General features: G+C 33.4%; 1 protein-coding gene across 1 annotated transcript in view; it reads left to right on the forward strand.

Moving 5' to 3' along the window:
* Positions 1 to 10,529, forward strand: part of MYCBP2 (MYC binding protein 2, E3 ubiquitin protein ligase) — a 279,976-nt gene that overhangs the window by 152,102 nt on the left and 117,345 nt on the right. The window contains exons 33-38 of the mRNA XM_012637759.1: positions 1,041 to 1,247; positions 2,062 to 2,193; positions 3,619 to 3,797; positions 5,947 to 6,089; positions 7,883 to 7,983; positions 8,690 to 8,908. Coding sequence (XP_012493213.1) covers positions 1,041 to 1,247; positions 2,062 to 2,193; positions 3,619 to 3,797; positions 5,947 to 6,089; positions 7,883 to 7,983; positions 8,690 to 8,908 — 981 coding nt within the window. The remainder of the gene's footprint in view (positions 1 to 1,040; positions 1,248 to 2,061; positions 2,194 to 3,618; positions 3,798 to 5,946; positions 6,090 to 7,882; positions 7,984 to 8,689; positions 8,909 to 10,529) is intronic.

Here is a 10,529-nt window from a genome sequence, read left to right on the forward strand (position 1 = left end):
CATCTTGGCTCTGCTTTGACTGTGGCCTAGGAGGCCACTGAAGCACTTATCAGAAAATTTTTAATTTTTTAAAAATTTATTCATTCATACTATAATATGCTTCCCTTTTGTACTAAACCCTGGAAGATGCAGGACAGTCTATAATGCATAGATCACCTTCTGAAGTCTGCTAAAGAGTTATCCCTTGTGAACTTACTTTTGTAATGAAAAGGAATGCCCAAAATTGCAGAGTGCTTAATATACAACCTTGGGAGTTCTCAAAGGTCCTGGCTTTAGATATCTGTGTTTCTTTCTCAGAGGTTTGTAATTCTTGCTGGAATCATGAACTTTAGTTTTTTCCTCGTTTATTCTCCCAAATTTCTGCAGCCAACTTAGATTAGAAGCAGGCTGTATAAATAAAAAGAGCAGTTTTAAACCAGAATAGGTACACTGATCTTCTCTAATGAGAGTTTGAATTAGGGTGGTTGTGCATATATATAAACTCAAATATTGAATGCCAAGTTATAAAAACATCTCTGTATACCTCAGTGATATTCAAATTTAGATTATAGACCATTTTCTTCAAATCAAGTCTTATTTGGAAATTCACAGTAAGAACAGGTGGTCTCATTGAAGAAGGGAACCTTGAATTCACCTCTTCCTCGCATACCTATCCCTGCAGAAGTCCTAGTGCTCTTTGTAGCATAATTCGAAAACTGTTGGTTTTTAGAATGTTGATAAAATGTTTAATATTTCTTTTCAAAGTGAGTGATCATTCATTATGACTGTGAAAACTTACAAGTTTTTAGTTCTGACATTATAATTAAGTGAAATATATAGTTTAATATGAGTAAATGAAGAAAATATTGTCAAGTGATTTGTGAATTTAGAATGATTACATCTGGTTTTATTATGGGTTAATCTCTTAATAGAATGTACCTTTAGGTATGCTTAAACCCACTTATTAAATATAGGTTATTTTATTGGATTTCTGAGAATCCTTTGGATAGTTTTGTTAAAGGTGTACAAACTACTGATGTAATTGCTTTTGTTGTTCACAGGTTGATGGACTTAATTCTCTTCACTCTGTAAAAGCTAGTGCTAACCGATTCACAAAAACGAGTCAGGGAAGAAGTTGGAACACTGGGAATGGGTCCCCTGATGCAATCTGTTTTTCAGTAGACAAACCTGGAATAGTTGTGGTTGGTTTCTCTGTCTATGGAGGAGGTGGAATTCATGAATATGAATTAGAGGTGTTGGTTGATGATGTAAGTATCATTCTTATAGGGTTCACCCTGCTGTGTGGATTGTATATCAGGACTTATCATTGTCCGGGTATGATGAGTCCAAACCTTTAAATGTTTAGCTGATCAATCAGAGATGGGTTCCATTAAAGAAACTGAAAGAGAATAATTTTACCTGATTGCTTGAGTGCCATCTTGGATCTCTCCTGCTTCATATTTTGTGTACTTTCAGAGAGGGAAAGATTTTAGATGAAATTAAAGACTAGAAAGTATTTAGCTAAACCTCTGATTACAAGTCTTGTGTAGTTTTTTTTTTTCCCTCAAGAAGCATGAACAGTGTTCAGATGGACATTATTACCTCTATCAGTGGTTAAGGAATTTTGTAGTATTTATTTATTGATTTAGCTGTATCTTTCGATATTCTCTAAATCATTTAAGGTACCTGAGTTTTCACAAAGTTTTAGTGAAATGGGAAGAAAGATAGCATGTAAATCATTTCCTAATAAATAGGAATCTATCTCTAGCTTGATTCCTTTGAGCATTTAATTTGAAATAATTCTCTACTTTATAAGGTTCTATAATTAGGTATAGTACTTTTATTATGAAGAAGTAGAAATAGTTTAAGACATCAGATGAGAAAAGCCCATTTATGTTGTAGTCTCCTCAGGAAATCAAATAAAAATGAATGGAATACCAAAATTTTTTTCTTTAGTAAATATGGGGAAATATTAATGACTAATTTTGTATGTCAGAAAATAAACCTTTTAAAAATAGTAATTACAAATCAAAATTGTTCATATAATAAAATGAAGAATCTGGTGGGTTTTGTTTTTGTTAGAGTGAACATGCAGGAGATTCAACTCATTCCCACAGATGGACATCTCTAGAATTAGTCAAAGGAACTTATACAACAGACGATTCACCCAGCGACATAGCTGAAATAAGACTTGACAAAGTTGTTCCTTTAAAGGTAATTTCAACCACATGTCTCTATTGTAAATAAGAGGTGTTATTGTGTAGTTAAAAATAATGAAAAGTATTCAATGAGTTTTCTTTGTTACATACAGCTATCCTAAGTTATCCCTTGTATGGTGCTTAAAGTATTTATGGAATACCTGCTATGTACCTGATATTGTATTATATTCTATTAATACTATAGATATTGCATTCTATTTTTGCATAGTATCTCTTAAGGTCTGGAACAGTAGGAAGTATTATTAAGTATTATTAGGTTTTAGTGTCAAACAGACCTAGCTTCAGATACCTGCTCTTCTACATATTAGCTTTAAGACACTGGCAAGTCATCATTTAACCACTTTGAAATTTACCTGTAAATTGGGAGAATAACACCTACATTGTAATGTTGTTGAGATTAAATTAAATAATGGAAATAAGGCGCCTGCCTCAGTGTCTAGCATGTTAGAGCAACTCAATAAATGTTAGTCGTCTTTCCTTCTATGCCAAAATTCATTTTAAAAACAAGTGGTCTTAACAGTAAATATTAACTATTAAAGTCATTACTTTATATAATTTAATTTTCTAACAAATATTTAGCAAAATAGAGAAATTTTACCACATTAAAGTAATTATTAGCATTAGAGTAACATTAAAGTATTTCTAAATTCAACTGAAATAAATTTCATCATACAGCGGAATTTTAGATAAGGTAGGTTTATGAGAGACTTCATCAAAAAAAGTTTAGATACTGAAAAACCAAAAAGCCTTCATCGTGAAGTCTATATCCTAGATCATAAAGGACTAGTATCTATAGCTCACATATTCAATGTACAGTGGATCAACTTTTTTGGACAACTTTTTTCTTACAGGTATTTTTTTCCATGTCTATCTGCCTATATATTTCTGTCTCTTGAGGGCTTGTTAAAATAAAAATATAATGGACTCCTCATTATTCTTTTTTACATTTAAAATTATTTTGAAAATTGAATTGATCAAGGAAAAATATTATGTATTTAAAATCTTTTATTATGGCTAATATTCTGGTAGTGTAATTAAGAGCAGGTACCAGTCACACTACTTATGTTTAAATCCCAGTTCCATCACTTACTGTGTGACTTTGAGCAAATCACTTAACATCTCTGCACCTCAGATTCCTCCTCTGTAAAATAGAGATAATAATGATGCTTATTTCATGAGGTCATTTTAAGGATTAATTTAATTAAATCTCAAAGTACTCAGGACAGTTTCTGTTACATAATAGACATTCAGTAAATGTTAGTTATCATATTTGATTCATTAAAAACTCATTCAATAACATTGTCTATAAATATGACAAAGAAGTTCAATATATTTGCCCAGTTTACTGCTAGAGTTCTTTTTGTATATCCTCTGTACATTATTAATAAATATAAACATGTCTTACATCCTTATCATGAAGGAAAATGTTAAATATGCTGTGCGCTTGAGGAACTATGGAAGCCGTACAGCCAATGGAGATGGAGGAATGACCACAGTTCAGTGCCCTGATGGTGTGACATTTACATTCAGCACGTGTAGCTTGAGTAGTAACGGCACAAACCAAACTAGAGGACAGATTCCACAGATACTCTACTATAGGTAGGTGTATGTGTAGAGATAAGGCAAATACTTTACAGTGGTAGAACATACATAATTTACTACCAAATTGCTAACTGGATAGTTAAATTGTACAGTGTATCTTCTTAGCACATACTTGTGCAAATTTATATAAAAAGGTGTCATTTTAATATATAAATTTAATTTTTACTACAACGGTAAATGCTTTAAAACTTTTTTTTTGCCATTATTTTTTCAATATTGAAATTTTTGTATACTGGGCATATGTGCTGTTGCTGTCACTTTAAATTTATGATCTGCAATTTCAAATTTAAATGGAATTTATTCATTTCGTTTTATAAAATACCTAAAATCAGTGATCAGATTGACTCTACCCAGGTAGTGGTTGTGCCTAGATCCTGTTATCCAGTCTGCAGAATATTTTGATGTCTGTGAATCTTGTACCTGCTCAATCTGCTGGTGCCCTAGAATGTATAATGGTGTGTTTCATAATATTTTTAACAAAAACCATTCCTTATGTATACAGTCGAAAATAAAGAATGATAACCTTTGGGTTAAAAAACTTTTAAATGTATGTTTCTCACTGAGTCTGAATTCTTCTAGCAACATAGCTGGAATCTTAGATAGTAATGAGTACTATTTACCACATTTGTCTTCAGCCTCACTTAGCATTAACTGAAGTTGCATATAACTTGAAGAGGCTTGCTGCTTTCTTCATTTCCTTCATAAACAGTCTGGGGACACTGCCTAGGTAGTTAGTATAAAATAATTGTCCTACATTTTCTGCTTCCTTTTTCCATGCAAAATATAACAGAAATATTAGGCAGTAAATAGCTCTATATGTAGTACAGTGTTGCTGCTGAGATACAAAAGCTGTTTAGTCTTTTTACCCCAATGAAGAAAAACTTTTTCTGTCACATAAGCACTACAATAAACAGTACATTATTCTCTTTCTCAAACCGTAGATTAAAAGCAATATTATGCACAAAGATGCGTTATATATTTCAGAAAGCTAGCAATCCCATTAATAGCATCTGCTATCCAAACTTTATATCTTATACAATATCTTATACACTATTTTAGATATTTTAATGTTTTCTACTTAGCTTTAAATGAAAACATTAAATTAGGCCAGGTGCGGTGACTCACACCTGTAATCCTAACACTCTGGGAGGCTGAGATGGGAGGATTACTTGAGGTCAGGAGTTGGAGACAGGCTTGTAGGTAGGAAATCAGACTCCAAATGATACACTCTTAACCACTTCACTGCATCTTCTTTTTAAGTATACACTGCATGGTTGGCTAATAGACACAGTACGTTTAATGTGTCCAGAGTATTGCTCTTCCATCCACAGTTACAGCCAAATACCCTGGAGTTATTCCTGACTTCTCATTTTCCTTCACATCTAGTGATCTTCCTTCTTGACATCTAGTCAACAACTCCTTGCAGCTGTACTTTTAAAATGTCCTAAATCTGACTTTTCCTACCACTCTCTTCATCGATAGTCTAGCCCAAGCCACTACTACCTCCACCTGCTAACTGTAGTAGCCTCTAAACCAGTTTCCCTCCTTTTGCTGCCCTCCTACAGTCAGTTCTCCACAGCAGAGCCAGAGTGATCTGATAAAAATGCAGATCATACCAAATTCTGCCCTTGCTTAAAACCCAATAGCATCCCAATCCTATACCAGTATAAAATGTGAAGTTATCATTGTGGCCTTCAAACCTCACCTGTCTTGACTTGCTTCCCTTCCCACCCATCACTCTTCACTGTTTCTCCTTTCGTTCCAGCCATACTTGTCTCCATTCTGTTCCTTGAATCCACCAATCTGTTCCCTTTGCCCTGAGAGTTTTTCCTCAGATCTTAGCACGCTTGTTTTGTTGTTGTTGTTTTAAACATAATTCAGGCCTTTGTTAAATACCAGTTCCTCAGAGAACTGATCTTATTTAAAATAACACCCTTTATTTTATACCCTATGCTGCTTTATTTTTCTTTGAAACCTTTTTCTTTCAATCCTGAAATTATATAATTGCATATTTGCTTTTTTAACTTTACATTAACTTTTTTAAAACTATAAATTAAATGAGGAGCTCTGATCTAGATATGATTCCTAGCATTCAATCATGTTTACCTGCCATTGTAAAATAATTTCATATTTCCTCATGTTACAGGAGTGAATTTGATGGAGATTTACAATCCCAACTTCTGAGTAAAGCTAATGAAGAAGATAAAAACTGTAGCAGAGCTCTCTCTGTGGTAAGCACTGTCGTTCGAGCTGCTAAGGACCTCTTGCACAGAGCTCTTGCTGTGGATGGTAAGATTTTTCTTTTTCTTTCTCAGTAGTCATATTTTAAATTCTTTATTCCCTAACTTGTGCGCAGTTATTTAGGAAACATTTTGTAGAATCCTAAAGTGTTTTATTCATTATAGATCTATGTACATGTTAATTTTGGGTAAGTCATGCTCTCCATAGTTTAATGCAGAATTTTTTAGAATGTTCAAAAGCAATTGTCTGATATTCTTATTTTCTTAGTTGCCCCAATAAGAGAAAAATTCTATCTTGATTAAACTGTGTCCCTGTGTTATTCTTCTTTTAGTACTCAAAATGTTTTTTCTTCTATGTTCTGTTTTCAGTATTATATTGCCATTCACCCAGAGGTCTGGGTATCCCTAAAAGTCTCCTCATATTTACTGTCTGAATTCAGTTTTTGAGTTCTTCCTGTGGAAACTCTGCCTTTTGTCTTCTTGTCTCTCTCTCCTCTATCATTGCCGTAGTTCAGGCTGCCATGGTGCAAGTGGGTGTCCCCCTTTTTGTTTTTTGAGACAGAGTATCGCTCTGTCACCCCGAGTAGAGTGCAGTGGTGTCATGGTAGCTTGCTGCAGCCTCAAACTCCTGGGCACAAGCAATCCTCCTGCCTCAGCCTCTGGGGTAGCTGGGACTACAGGTGCATGCCATGACGCTGGCTAATTTTTCTATTTTTTTTTTAGTAGAGGTGGGGGGAGGGGGAAACAGTCGTTCACTCTTGCTCAGGCTGGTCTCGAACTCCTGAGTTCAAGCGGCCCTGCCGCCTCGGCCTTCCAGAGTGCTAGGATTATAGGCGTGAGCCATTGCATCCAGCCTATGTCCTCTTTTTGATGGATGGATAATATCCTAATAATCTCACTGCCACGTTTCCCCCATTTCTCTCTAGTTACCTCTCTAGTTATCCTCTACAATGGCAGCAGAATTATTATAAAAACATTCACTGTTACCCCCATCCCCTTACTGTTATCTGTAACATTCATTTCTAAGCCTAGTTGCACATCAGAATCACCTGGGAAACATACTAAAAGTAAAGAATATTTCATCCATCCCCAGGGGTTTAAGCTAGGCTAAACTGCATTTTTTTAAATAAGTGCCCAGCCTGTTCTGATGCAACAGCAGATCAAGAAACCAATATTGGGAGAATAATTGGCCTGTAATGTAGAAATCTTCACAATCTGGACTCAGTTTATCTTTCCAGCACAATATTCATGAATAAAAGACTAAAGTGTTCATCAGCAAAGTGCTTTCTTTAGAAAAATAGAAGGCAGTATAGCTTAATGACAGCAAACATTTTTGGAGTGCTTAATATGTAATAGGTGTTGTTCTAAGTGTTTTTTATATATTAACTCACTTAATCTGCACAGCATCCAAATGAGGGAACTACTTTTACTGTCCTATTTTACAGGTTAAGTAATTTGCCTAATGTCACTGATAAAGCCATGTTTGGTGCCAGAGTGGTAGTTTACAGTCATGACTCAGTTATCCTAGGTTTTAATCCTGGCTCTGTCATTTTACCTAATACTTATACCTAATAACCATTAAGTATTTTGGGTAAGATACTTAAACACTGTGTGTCTTGGTTTTCCCTTAAAAAAAAAATGGGGATAATAGAAGTATCTTATTGTGAGGATTATTTGAGAGAACATATGTAAATAAAGCCGTTAGAAAAGTACCAGGTCTTTTTTAAGCATTCAGTTAATGTCAACATAATTTTTCTCAAGAAAACAGCATATATATTTAGTATAGCTTGTATACAGTACAATGAGATTACCTTCTAACTATAGTTTTAATGCCTTTTTTAGCTGATGACATTCCAGAACTGCTTAGTTCTTCCAGTCTGTTTTCCATGCTGCTTCCCCTTATTATAGCCTACATAGGACCAGTAGCTGCTGCTATTCCCAAGGTGTGTAATTTAATTCTATAAGTTGGAATCTTTTAAAAAAAAAAAATCATTTTTTTAAATTTTGTGTCTTTCCTTTAAAAATACTTTAATCCTTGAGGCACCTGGGTTATAGGTGAGAAGTAGAGATGAACATGTTAAATGGTGGAAGTTATTATTAATAGTGAAACCTCTCTGTTCTTAGTATTGTTTAGTGAATTAATATCCTTACTTATTCACTTTACATTTGAAGAATTTGAGAATAGGAAATACATTTTAGAAACATAATATTATAAGGAAAGATAAAGTTAACTGAGATTTGTAAAATTTGTGAGGTCGATGCCAAATCTTCCCCATCTTAAATAACAATAGCAATGTAAAAGGATAGGAGTGTTTTAAAATAGTGAAATATTCAAGATATGGAGGAAATCATAAACTATTGATTCTTTGGCATAATTAACTATTGAGTAAAACCTAATTTACTTCAGATCACAAAACAGCAAGTGTTTAAAAATATATACTAGGTTATTTTCATATAACATATATGACATTTGAGATAAATCTTTTTTTATCCATAGAACAGATTTCTCTTTGAACAAAAACTTAGTAGAAACTCTAAATGGAAATTGTTGTTAATGAGGGTAATAACCAACAGTTATAGTAATTCATAATTTTAACACCACTTTCACATTTATTATCTCATTTAACCATTTTTTAATATGTATACTAGGTGGCTGTAGAAGTCTTTGGCCTTGTTCAACAATTACTTCCCTCAGTTGCCATTTTGAATCAGAAGTATGCACCTCCTGCATTCAATCCTAATCAGTCAACAGATAGTACCACGGGAAACCAGCCTGAACAAGGCCTCTCTGCTTGTACAACCTCTAATCACTATGCTGTTATAGAGAGCGAGCACCCATATAAACCTGCCTGTGTGATGCACTACAAGGTAAGCACTGGTTCTTAGTATGAATTTAAATTTAGAATTTGGTTTGAGGTTCTCTAGTGATATCTTAAAGGATGCTTTGCTGTGTTCAGAAGTGTAACTTCTTTTATAGTATTTAAATACAGAAAATCAGTAGGTGGTTAGGTGCTATTGGTTATACACAAGGATTCAGGACAGAATTTTTACTTTTAAAGAGTATAATGTTTTGTAGGCTTATGAGAGTTGTTCTCAAATCTTTTTATAAGTATAATGCAATGCATAATGCTAAACTTCATGCTGTATTTTGTAATAATAGTGGATATAAACATAAACACTTTTAAATCATATTTTTTGAACTGTCATAATTTGTACCACAGCCTGAGCTCTGAAAATTTACATACCCAACATGGTATTTAAAGTAGTCTACTATACATAATGTAAAAAAAGATTGCATGTAAAACATTTATATATTTAATGTTGTTATTATAGGGTATTCAAAATCCTTATTGTTTGTTTTTTTAAATTGTATCATGTAAATGAAGAAGGAGAAGGAGGAATCATCCACTTCATCCATTTAATTATAAGTTTATGTTTTGTGTGCTTACGTTAATAAGATATTCAATTTTTTGTAAAAAATATTAAACTTATAAAAGTAAACAAGCTTTGCACAGTATACCCAATTTATCCATCATACCAGATTCAGTTGTTTTCAACTCTTAGTCAAACCTGTTTCATTTATTCCCTACCTACTTCCTCTCCTCCTATATTATTTTAAAGCACATTCATGATAATTCCTCATGTGTATCAATAAATTATAAGGACCCTTATAAATAACCATAATATCATCACACTGAAAAAAATAATTTCTTTTCTTCAAATATCAAATTTTTAATAATTTGAATTAGAATCCAAATAACGTTCATATGTTACAATTGGTTATGTTTCTTAAGTATCCTTTAATCTTAAATCCCTTTAAATCTATAGGTCCCCATCTCTCTCTCTCTTCTTTTGTTCCCTTGAATTTTATTGATTGAAGAAACTGGATCATATGTCTTTGTTGTATGGGCCCCTCTCAGCTTACCTGCTGAGTCCTTTAGACACACCCCTTGGAAGCCCCTTAGAGTCTGGCTCCCTGGTATGATAAGATGTTCCAAGATCGTCTTACATGTTCCCTGCCTCAGACCTGGAACCAGCAATTTTTTCAAAGTGCCCTGATTTCTTTTACACATACACATACATATATTGATACATACACATTATTTCTATGTGTGTGTACATGCATATGTTTATATGTGTATATATATGAATAGATACATTTAATGTGTATATGTAGTTTTTTAAAAGATAAAATATCTCATAAATTTGTTCTGATGATACTAATTCAAAATAAGGACCACAGGGACACCTGAGTGTTCTTTCTTATACATCTAGAATCCCTGTTATCAATGACATTGGGAATACTAGAATTAGAAAATCACTTAATTATTCATTTGCTGTGTGCGTATGTGTTTGTCCTTGGAGGGTATCCCAACTAAGGTGTGTATAGTCAAATTACTGTGTTTTAAAGCAAGTTGGAATAATCCCCCTCTGTGTGATTATGCATTAATTAGATGTACATTTGGTATCAATTTTAATTTATTTTAGA

Source organism: Propithecus coquereli, unplaced genomic scaffold (genome assembly GCF_000956105.1).
Source record: "Propithecus coquereli isolate 6110/MARCELLA unplaced genomic scaffold, Pcoq_1.0 Scaffold123, whole genome shotgun sequence".
Taxonomy (NCBI): Eukaryota; Metazoa; Chordata; class Mammalia; order Primates; family Indriidae; genus Propithecus; species Propithecus coquereli.